Source organism: Oncorhynchus clarkii, chromosome 6, assembly GCF_045791955.1.
Source record: "Oncorhynchus clarkii lewisi isolate Uvic-CL-2024 chromosome 6, UVic_Ocla_1.0, whole genome shotgun sequence".
In the NCBI taxonomy this organism is placed as follows: Eukaryota; Metazoa; Chordata; class Actinopteri; order Salmoniformes; family Salmonidae; genus Oncorhynchus; species Oncorhynchus clarkii.
The window spans coordinates 14,085,082-14,112,080 of NC_092152.1; the positions used below are offsets into that span (position 1 = coordinate 14,085,082).

Consider the following 26,999-nt stretch of genomic DNA (forward strand, 5'->3'; position numbering starts at 1 on the left):
TGTTTCTGGATCAGAGCGTCTGCTAAACGACGTAAATGTAAAATTATAAATATGTATCAGGGTATTTGGAAAAAAAATCCCCATGGGCCACGTGGTAGTTGGAAACGCCATCGACACTACAACTTTTTAATAACATTTTAGCAAATTACATATTTAGAAAAAAGATGTAATCGATGGGAATGGTGCATAGGAAACACATGCCGATTGGTGGATGATTACAGTTAACTTGACATACAAATAATTACATTTTAATAGGCAATAGTTGAAACTAAGTTACATCAAAGTCAATGTAAGAATCGGAAAAACAAAAGGTACAAAATGTTTTTCAAACGCTATATTTAATCACAAAGCATGGATGTCTTAATAGTGAGCATGACTTATTGGATCAATAAAAAGGATACAATCTGAAACAATAACATATTCAAGAGCAATTGTTATAATTAGTCCCTATTTACATATCCACTGTGCTTTAGATTTGGTTTAAGGCTGCTCCCATTACTTTTGATCCATTCACATATGGCTTGTTGGTCTTTATTAAAAATACCAGTCAACATAGTGTCTTCTTTATTCCTAAGGCAACAATATATGCATAATGAAGTAAAATAGCAACAGTTTTTTCCTTCGGTGTGAAGGGAACACACATGTCAACAGTATCCTGAAATTAAACTCCTCCGTTAATATGCATATTCCCCAAATCAAACAAGTTAACTTCTTGAGTAACATCCAAAGAGTCATTAATAAAAATGATATGAAAATTACATCTGCCCAGACTGCGCTCTCATTACTAACAAAAGCAATTAAGTGTTTAATAAGCCACAAAAGCCTCAACATATCACCAGTGGCTGTTATTCACACCGAAATAAAAAGGTCAAATGTATACCAAAACTGTCTTATCTCCCCTCATAAATACCTCAACACATGAAGCCGGGGAAAGGTAACGCATGTCTGGGTAGACCGTGGGTGTGTCGGGAGGTGAATCACAGGATTTTTGTCTCGTTTAGACTAATATCTGGGCATATTAGAAGGCTATTCTATTAAACTTTGAGTGATTTATAACTCAATAGCCTTCTAGGCTATTCTATTAAACTTTGAGTGATTTATAACTCACCAAAACGTCGTGGAAATATACTGTATTTTTGATCTTGTTTATGTCCCAGCAGACTGAGATTACGCAAGGCTGAGCCAGTGCTGATTTCTTTGACACTTTTCCGTTTGCACGTGAGGAAAGTGTTTTGGAAAATAAATGTGTTACATTTCTTCCAACATATATAAACACATATATCATCTAGGTGAAGAATATTGAAATCTTGGCTTTCCCGACACGTGCAAGGGGATATATTGAAGTTGACTTCTTGTTTCTATTAAAATGAGATATACCTAAAAACTCGTTTTGATGCTGGGCTTTAGATGATTTTAAATTTGCTCAGTGTCTTGAATTCTTCATTTCTAGCACAGGTTATGGTTGTTTTATTTGTTTAATCAGATGCAATCATCCAGGGACATCAATTTCATGGATCTCAAACAGGGGAAAAGGGTACAGTAAAACATGTTATTTTTACAAATTAAAACTCAAAGACAATCACTCTTTCACCTTTCACCAATCACCTTATTTGGTCTGATACAAAAAGTTATTAGGGCGCATTAAAATCCAGCTAAACACTGAGAGAAAGTAAGATAAAAAACCAAGCAAAAGAAAACCGAACCCCAACAGTATATCAGCTGTCATAAACAGTGCAGTGCAACCTTCCAAAGTAAGGTATAAGGACCACACTTGAGAGAAAATGTGTCTTTATAAAAGGTGTGTGTGTTTGGGGAAGGTAAGGGTAAAGGAAGGAGACATAAAAACAACACATTTGCTTTACATTAAAATGATAATGTTAACGGAGCATGTTTACAACTGTTAAAACCATTGTTTGTGGTGAGGGGAGGGTGTGTGTTTGGTTGAGGTGAAGGAGGGGGGTTGTGTTGATGGTTGGGTTTGGTTGAGGTGAAGGAGGGGGGTTGTGTTGAGGGTTGGGTTGAGGTCAGGGAGGGGGTTTGGGTTGAGGGTGGGGGGGTTGGGTTGAGGTGAAGGAGGGGGGTTGGGTTGAGGGTGGGGGGTTGGGTTGAGGTGAAGGAGGGGGTTGTGTTGATGGTTGGGTTTGGTTGAGGGTGTGTGTTGGGTTGAGGGTGGGGGGTTGGGTTGAGGTGAAGGAGGGGGTTGTGTTGAGGGTTGGGTTGAGGTGAGGGAGGGGGTTTGGGTTGAGGGTGGGAGGTTGGGTTGAAGTGAGAGAGGGAGGGGGGTTGGGTTGAGGGAGGGAGATATTCTAAGTGTATGATGAGTGGTGTTTGTTGAGGAGGACTGTGAGAGGTTTTAGGACCTCGGGGAGTGGTGGACAGGGCTGCTGGGGCATTAGCTCATTCAGGGTGATGTCAGGACAGTTGGAGGTGCACCACGGCGCACTGTGCACAGCGCCTGTCAGCCTTAATCTGAGCCGCTGCCGCTGCTCCGTGGCCCAGACCGCAGCCAAGCGCCACAGCCCATGGTAAGCGCAAACACTCAGCCCATATTGCTTTGACAGTTGCACTCATCTAGAAATAATGCAAAGCGCTATTGCGATGTATACACCACCACCGCCAACCCGCACTCTGCCAGTAAAACAATGCATCTGCGAGCCGGGAGACGGGCTCAGCTGGAAGGGAGAGATCACACAAAGATGAGGGAGGAAGGAAGGAGGGTAAATAGAGAGGATTTGACCCTCCCCCCGTGTTTCCCTCCTGTTGGTGTAGTTCTAGTCGTCGTGGTTGTGTTCATGTTTGGTCCTGTGGGAGCTGCGTGTGGTGACCGTGTTGGAGGACTCCGCGTACTCATCCCCAGTCTGTAGAGCCTTACTGAAGAACTGGAAGATGGAGTTGAAACTCCTCCATGATGTCAGCTCGTGTCGCTCTGTACCTGCACAATACATAGGCACAAAGAGACAGGTTTAACACTCCGTCCACTGTGAAACAACAGAGGGAGGATAGTCACATAAAGCATAATATACACTACAGTTACACCACACACACTTAACAGGCTAGAGAGAAATCATTTTGTAAATAGAGAACGTAATTCCCCTCTAAACCTGGATACTGTAGCTAAGCGTGTATCCACTGCAAGCAACAAGCTTATTGGACATTACATCCATTTTAACTTCTGACCCAGCAGTCCAACAGGATAGTCTTAATATTTGATCCAACTTGATTCATGATAGTGCACACCACATACTCTCCCGTGTCTGTCTCTTAATGTAATGCGAGTTATGCACAATGGATGCACTAAGCAAAACCAGTGGACCGTTATTCATTCATTCTCGGGGTTGCTTGAAAGAGGCAGTGGTGAGAAGGCACTAAGGCAGCCAGCGTATCAGGTGATCTGAGGGGGGACTCGGTTTCCCCTCTCCAGGTGAGCCAGTTCCCATGTTGGGGTCACGGGGAGCCTGAAATCTGGTACACACGCCTCGGGTTCCTCTCGGCTCTCCGAGGTCAGGGGTTCGCTGTTTCGCTGCGAAAGCTGCTACACAACACCTCTGTTATTGCAGCTGCTCCACCGCCAGCTCCTCACCAACCAATCACAACCAGTGGCTAATGGCTTATTTCTAGGACTGGGAATTGCCAGCGACCTCACAATATGATATCTCAATACTTAGTTCCTGATACGATATGTATTGTGATTCTCACAATTCTACACGTGTATTGATTCGATACCGTCATTTATTTTACGGTTCGATGTTCCAAACGTATTGCTCAATATATGTTGGCTGCAGAGGGGCAAGAGAGCATGAGAAATTATGAACATTGCTCACTATTTAAAAAAGATGATGGACAACAAGATATGAAGGAAAAATAGTTGCGATTTCATGCAGGCACAGCTGATTAGCGCAATCCTAATATGGCGATATATTGTCAAAAACAATATCACAATATGTAACTATCGATTTTTCTCCCTACCACTACTTATTTCCCTACTCGCAGGTGGCTAGGCTGCTTAGAAACATACTGTAATGTGTTGTGAAGCAGTACCCAGACACCATCTACGAGAAACCGGTATAGATTGTGATACAATGGTGTTATACTCTATTATAGCATAGATACACAGTTTGGGGTAGTGAGCACATAGTAGGGAGAGACAGGTTGATGCTTAGGGACTGCTTGTTGGTTTATGCATTTGGGGGTGTACACTGAGTGGCCAAAACATTAAGAACACCTGTTCTTTCCATGACAGATTGACCAGGTGAAAGATATGATCCCTTATTGTCACTTGTTAAATCCACTCCAATCAGTGTAGATGAAGGGGAGGAGACAGGTTAAAGAAGGATTTTGCCTTGAGACAATTGAGACATGGATTGTGTATGTGCGCCCTTCAGAGCGTGAATGGGCAAGACCAAAAATGTAATTGCCTTTGAAAGGGGTATGGAATGCTTTCAACACCTTGTATCCATGCCCGACGAAATCAATATTAGGAAGGTGTTCTTAATATTTTGTCCACTCAGTGAATATCCAGACATCATAGCACTGTTATTCCTCTGTATTAGCCATCTAATAGACTCCCAGATCAGCAGGCTTATGTACCTGTTTCCAATACAGCTTCATAAGATCAGTTCATGGGGCCCTTGCTACTTTGTTGATGGGTCAGGATACCAGTGCAGTGAGAGCCCTCTCCTCCTCTTCTCATCCTGTTCTCTCCTCTCCTCCTCTTCTCATCCTGTTCTCTCCTCTCCTCCTCTTCTCATCCTGTTCTCTCCTCTCCTCCTCTTCTCATCCTGTTCTTTCCTCTCCTCCTCTTCTCATCCTGTTCTCTCATCTCCTCCCTTCTACATGCACCAGGCCGGAGGGATACAATTAAAAATAACCTTTAAGGTCTCTTCCAAAGAGGGTCCTCTGATGGCCGCTATATTGACCCCATGTTTATTAGATTGACCACCTGGCTGGCTGTGATAATGGAGATGGAGGGGTGAGGGCCCAGGCTGGTCTGGTCTCGTCTGGTTTGTTCTGGGCTGGGCGGTCACTGTACATGGTTTACCAGACTAGTCTATGATCACTGCCTCAGGACAGATTGACTAGCCTAGCAATCAGTCAGTCAACAACCCCCAGACCCACAGTGTGTTACCTGTGTAGGGCTTAACACAACAACACACTCCCCTGGAAAACAAAGTCAGCCATGCTCGCACCTCACATCTATCATTTATATCCAATTTGGAGCACAGGAATCTCTCCTCTTCTTTTTTCCGTCTCATCGCTCCTTAACAAGTTGTTTTTTCTTTCTTTCTTCAGGAGCGATCGATTCCAAGGCTCTCCTTTCTTCACCTCAAACTGGCACTGAACTCCGGAGTGCCGCGAGCTGCTATGCCCGATCCCAGTGCCGGGGTCAGCGGGAATGCGTCTCCGTGCCAATATGCTGATGAGCCAGGCCACTCCGGTGACTCCCGTTTGAGCTCCGCCCACTCTGCGGCTTTGCGCAGGCCTCTGATGTCTACCGGCATCCGGGCCTCGCTAACTAACAGCCTTTTACAGCCCTTGTCTACTCCTTCTTTAATAGGCAGTGTGTGTGTTATTATGCTAATGGATTGTTGTCAGTGGTGTGTTCTGAACAGTGTTTTAGAGAAGGACCCTCACCAGCCTACTGGTTTCTCTCAGAGCTAACCTGACCACCGAACTTTCAGCTTGCTGGCTTTTCTCAGAGCTAACCTTACCACCGAACTTCCAGCCTACTGGCTTCTCTCAGAGCTCACCTGACCACCAGACTTCCAGCTTGCTGGCTTCTCTCAGAGCTAACCTGACCACCAGACTTCCAGCTTGCTGGCTTCTCTCAGAGCTAAACTGACCGCCGAACTTCCAGCCTACTGGCTTCTCTCAGAGCTCACCTGACCGCCAGACTTCCAGCTTGCTGTTTTCTCTCAGAGCTAACCTGACCGCCAGACTTCCTGCCTACTGGTTTCTCTCAGAGCTAACAGACTTCCAGCCTACTGGTTTCTCTCAGAGCTAACCTGACCACCAGACTTCCAGCCTACTGGTTTCTCTCAGAGCTAACCTGACCACCAGACTTCCAGCTTGCTGGTTTCTCTCATAGCTAACCTGACCGCCGGACTTCCAGCCTACTGGTTTCTCTCAGAGCTAACAGACTTCCAGCCTACTGGTTTCTCTCAGAGCTAACCTGACCGCCAGACTTCCAGCCTACTGGTTTCTCTCAGAGCTAACCTGACCACCAGACTTCCAGCCTACTGGTTTCTCTCAGAGCTAACCTGACCACCAGACTTCCAGCCTACTGGTTTCTCTCAGAGCTAACCTGACCACCAGACTTCGAGCCTACTGGTTTCTCTCAGAGCTGACCTGACCACCAGACTTCAGGCTCGCTGGCTTCTCTCAGAGCTAACCTGACCACCAGACTTCCAGCCTACTGGTTTCTCTTTGAGCTAACCTGACCACCAGACTTCCAGCCTACTGGTTTCTCTCAGAGCTGACCTGACCACCAGACTTCCAGCTCGCTGGCTTCTCTCAGGGCTAACCTGACCGCCAGACGTCCAGCCTACTGGTTTCTCTCAGAGCTAACCTGACCACCAGACTTCCAGCTCGCTGGCTTCTCTCAGAGCTAACATGACAGCCAGACTTCCAGCCTACTGGTTTCTCTCAGAGCTAACCTGACCGCCAGACTTCCAGCCTACTGGTTTCTCTCAGAGCTAACCTGACCACCAGGCTTCCAGCCTACTGGCTTCTCTCAGAGCTAACCTGACCACCAGACCTCCAGCCTACTGGCTTCTCTCAGAGCTAACCTGACCACCAGACTTCCAGCCTACTGGTTTCTCTCAGAGCTGACCTGACCACCAGACTTCAGGCTCGCTGGCTTCTCTCAGAGCTAACCTGACCACCAGACTTCCAGCTCGCTGGCTTCTCTCAGCTAACCTGACCGCCAGACTTCCAGCCTACTGGTTTCTCTCAGAGCTAACCTGACCACCAGACTTCCAGCTCGCTGGCTTCTCTCAGCTAACCTGACCGCCAGACTTCCAGCCTACTGGTTTCTCTCAGAGCTAACAGACTTCCAGCCTACTGGTTTCTCTCAGAGCTAACCTGACCGCCAGACTTCCAGCTTGCTGGCTTCTCTCAGAGCTAAACTGACCGCCGAACTTCCAGCCTACTGGCTTCTCTCAGAGCTCACCTGACCGCCAGACTTCCAGCTTGCTGTTTTCTCTCAGAGCTAACCTGACCGCCAGACTTCCTGCCTACTGGTTTCTCTCAGAGCTAACAGACTTCCAGCCTACTGGTTTCTCTCAGAGCTAACCTGACCACCAGACTTCCAGCCTACTGGTTTCTCTCAGAGCTAACCTGACCACCAGACTTCCAGCTTGCTGGTTTCTCTCATAGCTAACCTGACCGCCGGACTTCCAGCCTACTGGTTTCTCTCAGAGCTAACAGACTTCCAGCCTACTGGTTTCTCTCAGAGCTAACCTGACCGCCAGACTTCCAGCCTACTGGTTTCTCTCAGAGCTAACCTGACCACCAGACTTCCAGCCTACTGGTTTCTCTCAGAGCTAACCTGACCACCAGACTTCCAGCCTACTGGTTTCTCTCAGAGCTAACCTGACCACCAGACTTCGAGCCTACTGGTTTCTCTCAGAGCTGACCTGACCACCAGACTTCAGGCTCGCTGGCTTCTCTCAGAGCTAACCTGACCACCAGACTTCCAGCCTACTGGTTTCTCTTTGAGCTAACCTGACCACCAGACTTCCAGCCTACTGGTTTCTCTCAGAGCTGACCTGACCACCAGACTTCCAGCTCGCTGGCTTCTCTCAGGGCTAACCTGACCGCCAGACGTCCAGCCTACTGGTTTCTCTCAGAGCTAACCTGACCACCAGACTTCCAGCTCGCTGGCTTCTCTCAGAGCTAACATGACAGCCAGACTTCCAGCCTACTGGTTTCTCTCAGAGCTAACCTGACCGCCAGACTTCCAGCCTACTGGTTTCTCTCAGAGCTAACCTGACCACCAGGCTTCCAGCCTACTGGCTTCTCTCAGAGCTAACCTGACCACCAGACCTCCAGCCTACTGGCTTCTCTCAGAGCTAACCTGACCACCAGACTTCCAGCCTACTGGTTTCTCTCAGAGCTGACCTGACCACCAGACTTCAGGCTCGCTGGCTTCTCTCAGAGCTAACCTGACCACCAGACTTCCAGCTCGCTGGCTTCTCTCAGCTAACCTGACCGCCAGACTTCCAGCCTACTGGTTTCTCTCAGAGCTAACCTGACCACCAGACTTCCAGCTCGCTGGCTTCTCTCAGCTAACCTGACCGCCAGACTTCCAGCCTACTGGTTTCTCTCAGAGCTAACAGACTTCCAGCCTACTGGTTTCTCTCAGAGCTAACCTGACCGCCAGACTTCCAGCCTACTGGTTTCTCTCAGAGCTAACCTGACCGCCAGACTTCCAGCCTACTGGTTTCTCTCAGAGCTAACCTGACCGCCAGACTTCCAGCCTACTGGTTTCTCTCAGAGCTAACCTGACCACCAGACTTCCTGCCTACTGGTTTCTCTCAGAGCTAACCTGACCACCAGACTTCCAGCCTACTGGTTTCTCTCAGAGCTAACCTGACCACCAGACTTCCAGCCTACTGGTTTCTCTCAGAGCTAACCTGACCACCAGACTTCCAGCTCGCTGGCTTCTCTCAGAGCTAACCTGACCGCCAGACGTCCAGCCTACTGGTTTCTCTCAGAGCTAACCTGACCGCCAGACTTCCAGCCTACTGGCTTCTCTCAGAGCTAACCTGACCGCCAGACTTCCAGCCTACTGGTTTCTCTCAGAGCTAACCTGACCGCCAGACTTCCAGCTTACTGGTTTCTCTCAGTAAGGCTCACTTTTGTATACTTCTTGAGATGTGCTGTTTTTATAACGCTTGAATATGATACCTTAATATATTATATATTCTCTTCACCTAAATACAGTAAACACATAATGAGATAAAATATATATTTCTGGACTATTGTTATAACGCGTAATGTGTATGCTTATTTTATATATCATTATCTCAGGTAGGAATTAATTGTATACAATTAGAGATATAACTTTAATGTCATCTGTTTCCTGCCAATAAAGCAACCATCATAATGTGTACATGAATCAAACACCTGTGTACACCACATATTTTTTTAATTAAAAGTTATGTAAGATTCAGGGGTCACCCTCCTCTCCAATTTCCACAAATCAAGGAATGGACCCCTTTACCCATCTGTAAGACCTCTCTATTGGTTAACCTGTGTTCCTTCACCCCTCCAAGCCTCTCTATTGGTTAACCTGTGTTCCCTCACCTCTCCAAGCCGCTCTATTGGTTAACCTGTGTTCCTTCACCCCTCCAGGCCTCTCTATTGGTTAACCTGTGTTCCCTCACCTCTCCAAGCCTCTCTATTGGTTGACCTGTGTTCCCTCACCTCTCCAAGCCTCTCTATTGGTTAACCTGTGTTCCTTCACCCCTCCAATCCTCTCTATTGGTTAACCCGTGTTCTCTCACCCCTCAAAGCCTCTCTATTGGTTAACCTGTGTTCCTTCACCCCTCCAAGCATCTCTATTGGTTAACCTGTGTTTTCTCACCTCTCCAAGCCTCTCTATTGGTTGTTCTATGTTCTCCTCTCTGATGATGGACAGTGACAGACAGCGCCAACAGATGCAGTCTATTTGATCCTAGATGCTTAGCCCCCCCTGTCACAGCCACTGGATTCCTCTCAGGGTAATTGACTGGCTGTTTGATCTCTATGTGACTTACACGGTCGCGAGTCGCACACACACACGCACACTATTGTTATCAGTGGTGTGGGATGAGGTAAGAGAACGAAAGGTGTTTGAGGGAATAATGAACTGCTCTGTAGCTGTGGACCATGTGTTCTTCCCTTCAGTAGTCGCTGAATGCTCTATGCTGTCACAAGTGGTCATGTACTGTGATAGTTCAAAACAAACGGTAGTTGATTGAAGAGCCAAAGTAACACCTTGAGTGACTATAAGAGAGAAAGACTGAATCAAAGAAACAAGCTGGTTATAATTAGTTTTCATATGTGGTACATTATTTAACTTAATTGCTTGTGTACTAATGGCCTATTTTTTTCATCAAACTTTCTTTTCATAATTCCTAATTATATTGATACATTGATGTGAGCATGAAGGGCCATATACAGTGCATTCAGAAATTATTCAGACCCCTTCACTCAGTCCACATTTTGTTAAGTTAAAGCCTTATTCTAAAATGGATTTCAAAAAAATCCTAATAAAGCTACACACAATTCCCCACAATGAACAAGCAAAAACAGGTTTAAAAAAAATAAAAAACAGAAACACCTTATTTACAGAAGTATTCAGACCCGTTGCCATGAGACTCAAAATTGAGCTCAGGTGCATCTTGTTTCCATTGATCATCCTTGAGATGTTTCTACAACTTGATTGGAGAACCCCTGTGGTAAATTCACTTGATTGGACATGATTTGGAAAGGCAAATACCTGTCTATAAAAGACCCACAGTTGACAGTGCATGTCAGAGCAAAAACCAAGCCATGAGGTCGAAGGAATTGTCCGTAGAGATCCGAGACATGATTGTGTTGAGACACAGATCTGGGGAAGGGTACCAAAACATTTCTCAGCATTGAAGGTCCCCAAGAACACAGTGGCCTCCATCATTCCTAAATGGAAGAAGTTTGGAAGCACCAAGACTTTTCCTAGAGCTGGCTGCCTGGCCAAACAGAGCAATCGGGGGAGAAGGGCCTTGGTCAGGGAGGTGACCAAGAACATGATGGTCACTCTGACAGAGCTCCAGAGTTCTTCTGTGGAGATGGGAGAACCTTCCAGAAGGACAACCATCTCTGCAGCACTCCACCAATCAGGCCTTTATGGCAGAGTGGCCAGACAGAAGCCACTCCTTAGTAAAAGGCACACGACAGCCCACTTGGAGTTTGCCAAAAGGCACCTAAAGTACTCTCAGATCATGAGAAACAAGATTCTCTGGTCTGATGAAACCAAGATTGAACGTTTGGCCTGAACGCCAAGCGCCACGTCTGGAGGAAACCTAGCACCGCCCAAAACCTGGCCAATACCATCCCTACAGGGACAGGCAGGGACTGGGAGAAAGTCTCTGAATGTCCTTGAGTGGCCTAGCCAGGGCCTGGACTTGAACCCGATCGAACATCTCTGGAGAGACCTGAAAATAGCTGTGCAGCGACACTCCTCATCCAACCTGACAGAGCTTGAGAGGATCGACAGAGAATGGGATAAACTGTAGCATCATACCCAAAAAGACTTGAGGCTGTAATCGCTGCCAAATGTGCTTGAATAAAGTACTGAGTAAAGGGCCTGAATACTTACCTATATGTGACATTTCAGTTAAATTAAAACATTACTAAAAACATGTTTTTGCTTTGTCATTACGGGGTATTGTTTGTAAATTAATGAGGAAAAAAATCGAATGTAATTCATTTTAGAATAAGGCTGTGTGTAATGTAACAGAATGTGGAAAAAGTGAAGGGGTCTGAATACTTTTGGAATGCACTGTACCTTTGCTAAATTTATTACAGAAATACATAGCTATTATTGTAATAAAACTTTGGTGGGTGCTGATATTTGTCGTCTTCCACACATGTACAAATGTGTATTATTTTCAGTCTAGTCTGTGAGGCACATCTAATGTTTTCTATAGTTTTGGAACAAATTCATTTAATTTCGTACATTTAAAAAGCTTAATCATTTCCCTAGACGTGACCTTTCAATCGACAGGAACTTTATAAAACAAGATATTATCCTGAAAACCAGGATAATAAAATATCAAACTCTCATTTAATATTCTGCAAGTACAGGGACTATAAGCACCCGTTTTATCATGTTAAATTGTTTCTGTTAAAAACTATTAAACACCAATTGAGTGTGCGCATAGTATTTTTTTGTCTTTTCAAAGGTAATCGAAGCTCATTCTATCCCGTTTGGATGTTGAAGTGATGGGTGGTTGTGCTGTAACAATATCTGACCGTGTTTGTGGAAACTATCCATTGCATAGATCAGAGGTGGGGAATAGCTTTCTGTGTCCTGCTTGTTAGACGATCGAATGTCCGCTCCTGATGGGGGCTCTTATTAGTTTATCTCCCGTGTGGGGTGTGTGGGGCCACGCGGGGTGTGTGGCGCCGTGTGGGGCCGTTCGGGTGAGTGGGGCCACGCGGTGTGTGTGGCGCCGTGTGGGGCCGTTCGGGTGAGTGGGGCCACGCGGGGTGTGTGGCGCCGTGTGGGGCCGTTCGGGTGAGTGGGGCCACGCGGGGTGTGTGGGGCCACGCGGGGTGTGTGGGGCCGTTCGGGTGTGTGGGGCCACGTGGGGTGTGTGGCGGCGTGTGGGGCCGTTCGGGTGAGTGGGGCCACGCGGGGTGTGTGGCGGCGTGTGGGGCCGTTCGGGTGAGTGGGGCCACGCGGGGTGTGTGGGGCCGTTCGGGTGTGTGGGGCCACGCGGGGTGTGTGGAGCCGTGTGGGGCCGTTCGGGTGTGTGGGGCCACGCGGGGTGTGTGGAGCCGTGTGGGGCCGTTCGGGTGTGTGGGGCCACGCGGGGTGTGTGGAGCCGTGTGGGGCCATTCGGGTGAGTGGGGCCGTTCGGGTGAGTGGGGCCGTTCGGGTGAGTGGGGCCGTTCGGGTGAGTGGGGTCATTCGGGTGAGTGGGGCCGTTCGGGTGAGTGGGGCCGTTCGGGTGAGTGGGGCCGTTCGGGTGAGTGGGGCCGTTCGGGTGAGTGGGGCCGTTCGGGTGAGTGGGGCCATTTTGTTTGCCTGTCAGATGGCCCGGATGTGTCATTGCATTGGGAAGGGGTCAAGAGAGGTCATAGCAGGTGTCAGGGTCACTCAGCGCTCACAGAGCACGGAAACAAGGCTACAGTCTAACTGATTGATTTCAATCTAAATGTAGGCCTTCTCCCTGTTCCCTTCACCATCCGATGAACTCCTTCCAATCATAACGATAACACTGAAGTCTGATTGAATCATGATGACATATTAGTGGTTCCCTGTGACCCCACTGTATTTCGTTTTACTTTAATCAAATCAATAGATTAATCCCACTCACATCCCCTCAAACAAAAAATACACACACACACAACACACGGACACAAATTACCGAAACACAGCATTTCATCAAAACAGCATTACCACTGCCATTTTAATGCAATGGTTGCTGGTAAGTGGGATGTGTTAGTATTTCCTGTCTATCATACTGCTTTTAATTGTTTCTTTATTATTATTATTATTGTGTTTGCTTTTGGAGAAAACAAGGAAAAACTCATCACACATCCGGAGATGAGGAATCAGAATGGCTAGTGCGGGGGCTGCTGATGGGACTGGATAAAAGAGAGAGGTTGAGAAAGAGAGAGAGAGATATTTTCACATTAACTTGTTCAAATCGTCTCTTCGTTTGTGCTAATACTATTCAAACCATCACACAGTGGAACCTGGGAGACCAGAGCCACCAAATAATGGATGACACAACACACACTCCTACTCTCTCTCCCCCACCCTGCTCGGAGACGGAGTGCTTTTTTATTTTAAAGTGAATGACTGGCCTTGGCCACTTTAAAGGACGCTGCTTTGATAGACTTGGAGCAGAGTATTTACAAGATAACCCGAGCCCAAGGGCAGCACGCTATTGGATACGAGTGTCTGATTCTCCAGTGTCCACTTCAGTAAAATCGAAGCCCAAACATGTGCCCACCCCAACAACACCTCTCAATGTCAAGCGGCTTCTCTCTCCAGGGTCGCCGTGTGCATCAGAGACAAGGGCCCCCACTCTAGAAGGCCTTCAGAAACATGGCCCTCAACTCCTCTACACAATGCACTGTTTCAATAAATATCTGTATTAGTCAGACATTCTCTGGTTCTCATCTAAAGGCTAAGGGGTCTATTTGTCCTCCATTCACTTTCCCTTCTGTTCAAGTTGAAGAAGGCAATTGAGAAAAAAACATATATTTCACAGCCTTAATCAAATCTGAGTATGGATACAGGTAATATGTTTTAGATTTTATTAATGAATTCATACATTTACAACAACATTCTATGGTCTATTGGTGGTACGATGTAAGTAGGGTTTTACTCTTTCTTGAGACAGATCTGTCCATGACACTTCTCTATGTTCAATACAGGACATTCTAATTGGGAACCCACCAATGAGGCTTCAATAAAAAATGACACTATCAAACAAATCACAACACATGCTCAAGCAAAACTTCCGCATCTCTCACTTTCTACTTCAGTGAGCCACTCTCAGTCTTCACTCTGTCTTCACTCTCAGTCTTCACTCTCAGTCGTCACTCTCAGTCGTCACTCTCAGTCTTCACTCTCAGTCTTCACTCTGTCTTCACTCTGTCTTCACTCTGTCTTCACTCTGTCTTCACTCAGTCTTCACACTCAGTCTTCACTCTCAGTCTTCACTCTCAGTCTTCACTCTCAGTCTTCACTCTCAGTCTTCACTCTCAGTCTTCACTCTCAGTCTTCTGTTCAAAATGGTATTGTTGGAACTGTGCAATATAGACCATTCAAACCTTACCAAGGACACAATATAGTCTCTGCCTATAAGAAGCTACATTTCCTGAATGTTTTATCGTGAAGGGACCCATGCAGCGCGGTACAGGTGCCATAGCAAGCATCAATGCATGTTTGATTGTAATATTACAACAAAATGAAACACGTTCTAACGTCGATTATTACAGCTGCAAAATGTGAGGCTTTGACATTAACGACTGGACTGTAGAAGGTGGTAATTGATGGTATGCAGATGAATTCATACCATTGATCAATAGGAATTAATATCTAGAAGGTATTGATATTTGAGTTGAACTTATTTCGGATAGGAACTGTATATCCACCTTTGAAAAACAAGTGGCATCAACCACGGCTTGAATCAACAACCTGTATCGATGGAATCTAATCATAGAATCATTTATCAATAAATCAAATCAAAGTTTATTTGTCACGTGCGCCGAATACAACAGGTGAAATGCGTACTTACAGGCTCTAACCAATGGTGAGGAAAAAAAAGTTGTGTGTGTGTGTGTGTGTGTGTGTGTGTAGGTAAGTAAAGAAATAAAACAGTAGAAAGACATTTGATAAAAGAGTAGCAAGGCTATATACAGACACCTGTTATTCAGGCTTATGTAGGTATCGTTAAAGTGACTATGCATACAGCTGTATATGATGAGCAGAGAGTAGCAGAAGCGTAAAAAGAGGGGTTGGCGGGTGGTGGGACACAATGCAGATAGCTCGGTTAGCCAATGTGCGGGAGCACTGGTTGGCCGGGCCAATTGAGGTAGTATGTACATGAATGTATAGTTAAAGTGGCTATGCATATAAGATAAACAGAGAGTAGCAGCAGCATAAAAGAGGGGTTGGGGGGAGGCACACAATGCAAATAGTCCGGGTAACCATTTGGTTACCTGTTCAGGAGTCTTATGGCTTGGGGGTAAAAACTGTTGAAGAGCCTATTTGTCCTAGACTTGGCGCTCCGGTACCGCTTGCCATGCGGTAGTAGAGAGAACAGTCTATGACTGGGGTGGCTGGGGTCTTTGACAAGTTTTAGGGACTTACTCTGACATCGTCTGGTGTAGAGGTCCTGGATGGCAGGCAGCTTTGCCCCAGTGATGTACTGGGCCGTACGCACTACCCTCTGAAGTGCCTTGCGGTCGGAGGCCGAGCAATTGCCGTACCAGGCAGTGATGCAACCAGTCAGGATGCTCTTGATGTTGCAGCTATAGAACCTTTTGAGGATCTCAGGACACATGCCAAATCTTTTTAGTTTCCTGAGGGGGAATAGGCTTTGTCGTGCCCTCTTCACGACTGTCTTGGTGTGTTTGGACCAATCTAGTTTGTTTTTGATGTGGACACCAAATAATTTGAAGCTCTCAACCTGCTCCACTACAGCCCTGTCGATGAGAATGGGGACGTGCTCGGTGCTCCTTTTCCTGTAGTCCACAATCATCTCCTTAGTCTTGGTTACGTTGAGGGATAGGGTGTGATTCTGGCACCACCCGGCCAGGTCTCTGACCTCCTCCCTATAGGCTGTCTCATCGTTGTCGGTGATCAGGACTACCACTGTTGTGTCATCAGCAAACTTAATGATGGTGTTGGAGTCGTGCCTGGCCATGTAGTCGTGGGTGAACAGGGAGTACAGGAGGGGACTGAGCACGCACCCCTGGGGAGCTCCAGTGTTGAGGATCAGCGTGGCAGGTGTGTTGCTATCTACCCTCACCACCTGGGGGCGGCCTGTCAGGAAGTCCAGGATCCAGTTAAGGAGGGAGGTGTTTAGTCCCAGGATCCTTAGCTTGGTGATGAGCTTTGAGGGTACTATGGTGTTGAACGCTGAGCTGTAGTCAATGAACAGCATTCTCACATAGGTGTTCCTTTTGTCCAGGTGGGAAAGGGCAGTGTGGAGTGCAATAGAGATTGCATCATCTGTGGATCTGTTTGGGTGGTATGCAAATTGGAGTGGGTCTAGGGTTTCTGGGATAATGGTGTTGATGTGAGCCATTACCAGCCTTTCAAAGCACTTCATGGCTACGGACGTGAGTGCTACGGGTCTGTAAAAACTCATTCTGCAGTGAAATTCCCACCTGAACAGAGATTTTATGGATGTCAGTTTAGTACACTACATCTATCTGTGTGCACCAAGATAGATAGTAGAGTGTATGAAAATAGGCTGTCAATGTAAACATAAGGTCTGCCTCTCTGTCAGGCCCTGTGTTTGATCTGGGTCATCATCAGTGGGGATTTCAATGGTAAACACTCTGGGTCTGCTAGCTCGCCTGACACGGTTTTGTTTTTGGCCCATTGAGGGGGAATGGTCTGTTTCCATGCCCAGCCCTAGTGTGGCTCAAAAGAAGTGAGTGTCTAAGGGAGGCCCATAAAGACTGTCCATTAGCAGGAGAACAGGATCCAGAGCCAGGGTCACGATGGAGCCCCACACAACCCTGCCAAACACAGACACCCTCACACACATGCACACACAGACATTCACATATACGTACGTACGTACGTACGCACACACACACTCACACTTTGCTCTTAAACATAATAAGCCATCCCATATACACACACACATACACACAGTGAGACTGAGAAACACAAGCTGTTACTGGGTCTCCAGTCAGGACTGAGCCCCAGACAGTCTCAACCACCACCTTCACTCTCACTACACACTCTCTCTCCCCTCCCCTCTACTTAAACACAATACACTCACACATTCACATACACTCTCACACACAACCTCTGCTCTACTTTGACACAATACGAGGGAGAGCACACACCTCCCTAATGCTTAAAGACGATGCCTTCAAAGACCCTCACAACATCCCTCCCTACACTTCAGAACAATGCCTTGGCGCGCACACACACACACACACACACACACACACACACACACACAGAGCTGCGGTTTCCTGTCATTTCTAACAGTGAATCACCCAAGGCCCGTTGGGGCTCAGGTGAGACGGAGTGCTGAAAGACAGTGAGCTCCGCTCCCACACGTTACCATGTCTAACCCCACCGGGGCCACGCCGGCAACAATTAAAACACCACTCGCTTGCCTACCGCTGGCAGCTTCTCACAACTTAGCATCTCCCTAATGCACAGGCCACAAACACTGGAGACATACACCTCGGAATAAAAAAACATACACAGAGGCTACACAAAATGGGCTCATAAGTCTTATGAGTAAAGACATTTCCAGTAAATAAGACAAAGAAACACTAAAATAATAACACAACTAAGGAGCTAGCAGCAAAATATAATGTATGCATTTATCTGGAGTGTGTGGGTGAGTGACTGAGTAAGAGAGAGAGAGAGAGACGGAGACGGAGAGAGAGAGAGAGAGACGGAGAAGGAGAGAGAGAGATAGAGAGACAGAGAGAGAGACAGAGAGATAGACAGAGAGAGAGAGACAGAGAGATAGACAGAGAGAGAGAGAGAGACAGAGAGAGAGAGAGACAGAGAGGGTGTGTGTATGTGTGTGTAGGGGTGTCACCCTTACCATGGGCCAGAGCTCACAAGGCTCTGCTTTTCTCTATGTGTGTGTGTTTTGTGTGTACTAGCCATGTGGCTCTGGCTGTGGCGGAGTGTGAGAATTGATGTGTGTGGATAAGAAGTGACTGGCTGGTATACCTGGGGATAGCACAGAGGTTTAGGAGGTAATTAATAAATTACTTTGTTTCTGTCACAGCTTTCACAGTGTTAAATGTGGTACAAGATCTGTGTGTGTGTGTGCAAGCGCGTTTACTAGACCCCCGCTGCGGTACATGTGTGTCTATACATTCCCCAGACAGAGGAGGGAGGGGTGCGTGGGCGGCCATCTTGTTGTCACCCTGTTAGAGGTGAGCTTGGAGGCGCCTGTCCTGCCATGAACAGACAGACAGACAACTGGTTATGTATGGAAGGTGGAGAGGGGGGCGTGACCCAGCCAGCCCCACATTAGAGCTCTTATCAGAGGGGTGAGGAGACGGGGAGAGCTGGGGTGAGGGTCGAGATAGGCTGGAGTCGGCGGCGAAGGGCGGTTCTGAAATAGATCACTTAAGGGAACAAAGTGTAATTAATATGTGACCACAGATAAGAGAACCCTGGCCCTATCTGGGAATGTGCTAATGGAGTTCACACACACTCAGCGAGAGCAGGGGACAACCCCTCTGCATGTGTGTGTCTGAAGGCAAACAGAGCGGCAGGGAAAGATTGAGAGGAGAACATAAACAAGGCGACAGGTCGAAACGGTCCTCCTCTATGATGAAGATTTGCAGTCGTTGGGATCAGATGAAACCAATGGAACACACTGTTAATGCTCTACACAGCAACCAATAGTATGCAGCTTCCACACACGCACGCACGCACGCACGCACGCACACACACACACACACACAGCAACCACCAAGTACGCAGCTTCCACACACACACACACACACACGCACGCACGCACGCACGCACACACACACACAGCAACCACCAAGTACGCAGCTTCCACACACACACACACACACACACACACCAACCACCAAGTACGCAGCTTCCACACACACACGCACGCACGCACGCACGCACACACACAGCAACCACCAAGTACGCAGCTTCCACACACACACACACACACACACACCAACCACCAAGTACGCAGCTTCCACACACACACGCACGCACGCAAACACACACACACACACACACACACACACACACACACACACACACACACACACACACACACACACACACACACACACACACACACACACACACACACACACAGCAACCACCAAGTACGCAGCTTCCACACACACACACACCCTGACCGCAGACACATTCCCACTCACATCAAAACATGAGCGATGTTACACTGAGCATGGCGGAAGGTCTTCAGATGTAAGGGGACTGTTTACTAGAGAGGAGGAGGAAGTGGATCGGTCCAGCTGTGATCAGTCCATAGTGACTGCGGAGGCACAGCCCGACAGAGACTTCACTCCAGCTTCCTGTCTGCGTGTTTCCCTGTGCCAGGTGACTCCGACTGGAGCCAGGGGTCTGGGGAGGAGGGAGGGGGGGGCATTATGGAATGGGGTGGAGGCGCCCACGTGTGCCGGGGTAGCGAGATGGCCCAGTGATGGACGGGCTTGTGTAAGGAGGATTTCCCCTCTTTGTTTCAGCCGCATCACATTCAGACAGCAGCAGTCTGGCTCCGGGGTCTCTTTATGTGTGTGTGTGTAGTGGTGTGTATCTGTGTGTATGTAGTGTGTGTGTGTAGTGCGTGTGTCTGTGTGCATGTAGTGTGCGTGTGTGTGGTGGGGGGGCCGGCATCTGGGGGTCAGCAATATCTGTGTGTGTGTGTGTGTGTGTGTGTGTGTGTGTGTGTGTGTGAGAGAGACCATGAGCACGTCTGAGGCTGAGTGTTTATGTTTAAGTTATGTTTGTGATGTCTGGGATCATGGTGTGTATATGTTGTGTGTGTGTGTGTGTGTGTGTGACCTGTGCTATGTACTCTACAGTGGTGAGGTGTAGCGGGCTAGCTAGCTAGGGTCGAGGAGCTGAGGGAGGGAGGGAGGGAGGGAAGGCTATGATCTGTCAGGGCTGAGGAGAGGAGCAGCATCAAAGAGCACTGCCACAGCTCCACATAAAACAAACCCCTGTTCTCTGCTAGCACACTATCTCCACTTTGTCCTTGGCCTGTCTGGATACCACTGGAGGCCAGCATGATTTGAGAGAGCAAGTGGGAACAAGAGAGACAGGGCGAGAGAAAAGGAAGACGGGGAGGAGGAGAGAGAAAATGGGGAGGGGGAGGAGGAGAGAGGAAGAAAGGGGAGGATAGAGAGAAAGAGAGGTAGAGAGAGAGGCACCCCTCCATGACATCTGAAGAGACAACTCACTCTCCAGAGCTTCCTTTCACCAACTATCACTTTCCCAGGCAGCGCTACAACATGTGGCCTCAAGTGTGTGTGTTTGCGTGTGTGAGACAGAGAGTAAAGTATGTGGGAATGCGGTATATTGTGTGTAGGTGAATAAGGGAAACATTTACTGCTCCCAAATAGGTGAGCTACAGTTGAAGTCGGAAGATTACATACACCTTAGTCAAATACATTTAAACTCAGTTTTTCACAATTCCTGATATTTAATCCTAGTATGTCAGTTAGGATCACCACTTTATTTTAAGAATGTGAAATGTCAGAATAATCTTTGTTCCCATGAGAATGATTTATTTCAGCTTGTTTCTTTCATCACATTCCCAGTGAGTCAGAAGTTTACGTACACTCAATTAGTATTTGGTAGCATTGCCTTTAAATTGTTTAACTTGGGTCAAATGTTTCGGGTAGCCTTCCACAAGCTTCCCACAATAAGTTGGGTGAATTTTGGCACATTCCTCCTGGCAGAGCTGGTGTAACTGAGTCAGGTTTGTAGGCCTCCTTGCTCGCACACGCTTTTTAAGTTCTGCCCACACATTTTCTATAGGATTGAGGTCAGGGCTTTGTGACTTTGTTGTCTTTAAGCCATTTTGCTATGACTTTGGAAGTATGCTTGGGGTCATTGTCCATTTGGAAGACCCATTTGCAACCAAGCTTTAACTTCCTGACTATGTCTTGAGATGTTGCTTCAATATATCTACATCATTTTCCTTCTCATGATGCATTCTACTTTGTGAAGTGCACCAGTCCCTCCTGCAGCAAAGCACCCCCACAACATCATGCTGCCACTCCCGTGCTTCACAGTTGAGATGGTGTTCTTCGGCTTGCAAGCATCCCCCTTTTTCCTCCAAACATAACAATGATCATTATGGCCAAACAGTTCTATTTTTGTTTCATCAGACCAGAGGACATTTCTCCAAAAAGTACAAACTTTGTCCCCATGTGCAGTTGCAAACCGTAGTCTGGCTTTTTAATGGTGGTTTTGGAGCAGTGGCTTCTTCCTTGCTGAGCGGCCTTTCAGGTTATGTCGATATAGGACTCGTTTTACCGTGGATATAGATACTTTTGTACCTGTTTCCTCCAGCTGTTGTTCTGGGATTGATTTGCACTTTTTAAACCAAAATACGTTCATCTCTAGGAGACAGAACACACCTCCTTCCTGAGCGGTATGACAGCTGCGTGGTCCCATGGTGTTTATACTTGCGTACTATTGTTAGTACAGATGAACGTGGTACCTTCAGGCGTTTGGAAATTGCTCCCAATGATGAACCAGACTTGTGGAAATATAGTATTTATTTTCTGAGGTCTTGGCTGATTTCTTTTGATTTTCCCATGATGTCAAGCAAAGAGGCACTGAGTTTGAAGGTAGGCCTTGAAATACATCCACAGGTACACCTCCAATTGACTCAAATTATGTCAATTAGCCTATCAGAAGCTTCTAAAGCCATGACATTTTCTGGAAAATTCAAAGCTGTTTAAAGGCACAGTCAACTTAGTGTATGTAAACTTCTGACCTACTGGAATTGTGATACAGTGAATTATAAGTTAAATAATCTGTCCTTAAACAAATGTTGGAAAAATTACTTGTTTCATGCAAAAAGTAGATGTCCTAACCGACTTGCCAAAACTATAGTTTGTTAACAAGAAATTTGTGGAGTGGTTGAAAAATTAGTTTTAATAACTCTAACCTAAGTGTATGTAAACTTCTGACTTCAACTTTTGTCTACTAAAAACATCTGTATCTTCCCAACTCAATACATTTTCCCAAAGCAATACATTTTTGACCATAGTTAGTATTCAAATACAATTGAATTCAACAGATAAACTGTATACAGGAACATTAGTCTTGTAAAGTTGGAGTCTTGGGAAATGAACCGAAACCAATGGTAATGTTGGAAGCAAACGGGCAGAAGAGCGTCGAACAAAGGTGCACACCACAGACCGTGGAGATAATATAAACCCATAAATACATGTCTAATATCAGCTGCTTTCTCCCGAGTCACTGAAGTGTACGCCATCTGATACGCTTTAAAAGTACGACTGTAAATTGCAACTGTGAATCTCATGTGTCAGAAGCAGCTTGCAGGGAATGTGGACTCAGATGGAGGCTAGTGGAGAGATGTTCACAACCAAACAAAAACAACAGCTGGCTTTTATGATTGAAAGTTAACTTTAGGAAAACAAAGTCCTCGGTCAAACACGGGTCAGAACAATGTGGAAAACATCCAAACAAAACACAAAAAGCAGCCGCCTGAATGTCTCTCCTTTGTAGCATAAACAAACTGTGGGAAGAGTTAACCTTTGATAGGCAGCTGTATGCAGTTTTCATTGAATGTGAGTCAGAAAGAGAATAATTATCTCTCTGTCTCTCTCGCTCCCCCTCTCCTTCTCGCCTTTCTCTCTGAGGAGAAGCCTGTCTGGGTTGTCTGATCCCCACACTAACTCCCTGAAATGAAGAAACACTGATGAGCAACGCAACACAAATGTTAATTCACAACACACACAATACATTAATAGTGAAATCCACACAAGTATACAGGGATGTTGCTTACTACCCTGAAACACACCAACACACAAGTATACAGGGATGTTGCTTACTACCCTGAAACACACCAACACACAAGTACCCGCCACACAGTGCAAGGTCATAGAGTGTCCAGGTCATAGTGGTGTCCAGGTCAGAGTGATCTCTAGAGGACGAGACACTGTCAGTACCCGACCTGGGAAACACACACGTGCTAGACAAGGGCTAGGACAGCCACGCCAACAGGGCTTAAGATCTTATCTGACAGCATCAGTCAGCACCACGTACACACACACAGGCACGCGCGCACACGGGCACGCGCGCAGGCTAAACAAGGGCTAGGACAGCCACAACAACAGGGCTTAAGACCTTATCTGACAGCATCAGCCGGCTCTACACACACACACTCACACATTGGCCCTGACCCTGCAGCACTTTGCAAATAATCAAAATTGTATCAGGGATGTGAGGCATGGGTTACAACAGGCACAGTCAGGCCCATACGCAGGAGGGAGGGTCAGAGGATAAACTGACCCTCTCAATCCCCCCTCTATCGACTGCAGAGCAGAGAGAGACCGAGCAGGCAAACGGCAAATAGAATAAAATGATCAATACCTTCTCACTTGTCAGGAGGGACAGAGCGCTTTAAAAATACCAAACTTTAACCCTGCAGCAGCTCCTATTGATCAGGCCATGTAAACCTGCTCCCTCCCTCCCCTCCTCGTTGACAGGTAAAACACCAGTCCTAGATAACACAGCCTGGGAAGGACTGGCTGCATGTGTGTTTTTGTGTGTTTATTTTACTTTTATTTAACCAGGCAAGTCAGTTAGGAACAAATTCTTATTTTCTATGACGGCCTAGGAACAGTGAACTGCCTTGTTCAGGGGCAGAACGACAGATCTTTCTTTACCTTGTCTGCTTGGGGATTCAATCTATCAACCTTTCGGTTACTAGTCCAACGCTCTAACCACTAGGCTACCTGCATGCACACGCGCATGTGTGTGTGTAAGAGGGAGAGAGAGAGAAAAGGTGTGTGTGAGTCAGGGGATGGCGTGGAGAATGTTATTTCAGTTTTTCCATCAGCACGCTGCATTTGATACACAAAGAGGGGTGAGTCTCCACATTATACAACGCAGACGTTTACTCTTTACAGTGGGGGTTAAATCAGCCCAGCGCATTATCACAATGTTAAGAGAGATACATTAAACATGAACTTTGAAAGAGCCATTTCTCTGTAATCAAGGAGCATAGCAAAGCTGGTGTGGGAGAGAGAGAGAGAGAGATGGGAATAGAGAGAGAGAGATATGGGAATAGAGTGAGTGAGTGAGAGAGACGGGAAGAGTGAGTGAGAGAGCGAGAAGGGAAGAGAGTGAGAGTGTTAGAGAGGGAGCAAGAGCGAGATGGGAATAGAGAGAGAGATATGGGAATAGAGAGAGAGAAATATGGGAATAGAGAGAGAGAGGGAGAGAGACGGGAAGAGAGTGAGAGTGTTAGAGAGAGAGCAAGAGAGAGATGGGAATAGAGAGACTGAGGGAGAGAGGAGACGAGTGAGTGAGTGAGAGAGTGAGACGGAAAGAGAGTGAGTGAAAGAGAGAGACGGGAAGAGAGTGAGTGAAAGAGAGAGAGACGGGAAGAGAGTGAGTGAAAGAGAGAGACGGGAAGAGAGTGAGTGAAAGAGAGAGAGACGGGAAGAGAGTGAGTGAGAGTGAGTGAGAGAGACAGGAAGAGAGTGAGTGAGAGAGACGGAAAGAGAGAGCGAGAGACAGAGAGAAGAGGAGAAAAACTACCCTCTGTCATAATTTAAGCCAAGGTCTCCCACTGCTCTGTTTACAATGTATAATTTATGCCTCCGAGTTCAAACACGGCTTTATCTGCACTCAGCTGCTAAGTGATATGATTTCACTTTTTATAGCTTGGCTATGCCCCCTCTCCACACAGCAACGGGCTGCTAGGATTCTGCACGCCTGCTGCAATGACTTTCAACTGTACAGCCCCCAAGGGTTGAAGTAGTGTGTTAAAACCTCCTCCCTAACCCAGTCTTTGCCTCCATAACCGATAAGTACCCCCCCATCCTCCTCCCACCCACTCCCGCCCACACTCCCTCCCTCCCTCCCTCCTATCCAATCCTGAAAGAAGAGATGGCTGCCTCGTATTTTACAACCGGTTAGTGTATTCTGTATTTACGGCCGCTGTGATGGTGGGGGGCTGTGACCGCCCGTTTCCCGCCCACGTATCTGACCCCCATCAGGGCCACTCCGGTGACCCCCACGCTGCAGTGGCATCTGAAATTAAGCACTTAGGTTACCCCACACTTATAACCTACCCACCCCACCAAAGCCCCACTCGTCTGCCTCATCTATCCCTTCAGTGCACTGACACGGCACTTAAGAAATTATCACACTTACGGGGATGTTTGGACATTAGGGAGATGTTTGGACAATAGGGGGACGTTTGGACAATAGGGGGACGTTTGGACAATAGGGGGACGTTTGGACAATAGGGGGACGTTTGGACATTAGGGGGACGTTTGGACATTAGGGAGACGTTTGGACAATATTGGGACGTTTGGACAATAGGGGGACGTTTGGACAATAGGGGGACGTTTGGACAATAGGGGGACGTTTGGACAATAGGGGGACGTTTGGACAATAGGGGGACGTTTGGACATTAGGGGGACGTTTGGACATTAGGGAGACGTTTGGACATTAGGGAGATGTTTGGACAATAGGGGGACGTTTGGACAATAGGGGGACGTTTGGACAATAGGGGGACGTTTGGACATTAGGGAGATGTTTGGACAATAGGGGAACGTTTGGACAATAGGGGGACGTTTGGACATTAGGGAGATGTTTGGACAATAGGGGGACGTTTGGACAATAGGGGGACGTTTGGACATTAGGGAGACGTTTGGACAATAGGGGGACGTTTGGACATTAGGGAGACGTTTGGACAATAGGGGGACGTTTGGACAATAGGGGGACGTTTGGACATTTAGGGGATGTTGGGACATTAGGGGGAATTTTTTTTACCATTAGGGGGAAGTTATTAAACCATTAGGGGGACGTTTGGACAATAGGGCGACGTTTGGACAATAGGGCAACGTTTGGACAATAGGGGGACGTTTGGACATTAGGGGGAAGTTATTAGCTCATTAGGGGGAAGTTTGGACAATAGGGCGACGTTTGGACATTTAGGGGATGTTGGGACAATAGAGCGTCGTTTGGACATTTAGGGGATTTTGGGACAATAGAGCGTCGTTTGGACATTTAGGGGATGTTGGGACAATAGAGCGTCGTTTGGACATTTAGGGGATTTTGGGACAATAGAGCGTCGTTTGGACATTTAGGGGATTTTGGGACAATAGGGCGACGTTTGGACATTTAGGGGATGTTGGGACAATAGAGCGTCGTTTGGACATTTAGGGGATTTTGGGACAATAGAGCGTCGTTTGGACATTTAGGGGATTTTGGGACAATAGGGCGACGTTTGGACATTTAGGGGATGTTGGGACAATAGAGCGTCGTTTGGACATTTAGGGGATTTTGGGACATTAGGGAGAAGTTATTAGACCATTAGGGTGACGTTTGGACATTTAGGGGATGTTGGGACATTAGGGGGACGTTTTGACATTTAGGGGATGTTGGGACATTAGGGGGACGTTTCGACATTTAGGGGATGTTGGGACATTAGGGGGATGTTTGGACATTTAGGGGATGTTGGGACGCTGGGTGTTCCACCACTGACCGCGGTTGTCTGTCACCGGTCAAACGTCCATCGTTATGCATCTCCGAGTCGATTGCCCTAGTGATAGGTATATATTTGGGAGGGGTAAGGCTCAGCGAGTGTCAAGGACAACAGTCTTACATGGTGAACGTCTCAAATGGCACCCTATTTCCTATGCAGTGCACTCCTTTTGACCAGGGTCCATAGGGCTTTGGTCAAAATTAGTGTTCTATATAAGGAACAGGGCACAATGGTAAAGGGGAGGTGAAGTTGACAGTGTACATTCAGAGTCATTGACATTGTATGGATGGGCATCATTCTTACTGATGACTCATTCTA

At 47.0% G+C, this 26,999-nt stretch overlaps 1 protein-coding gene across 2 annotated transcripts in view; it reads right to left on the bottom strand.

The window, feature by feature from the left end:
- Window positions 1-319: 319 nt before the first annotated feature.
- Window positions 320-26,999, bottom strand: part of LOC139411917 (cotranscriptional regulator ARB2A homolog) — a 272,716-nt gene continuing 246,036 nt past the window's right edge. For both annotated transcript variants that reach the window (XM_071158672.1, XM_071158673.1), the window contains exon 11: window positions 320-2,932. In XM_071158672.1, the coding sequence (XP_071014773.1) occupies window positions 2,772-2,932 (161 nt within the window). In that variant the 3' untranslated portion in view covers window positions 320-2,771. The remainder of the gene's footprint in view (window positions 2,933-26,999) is intronic.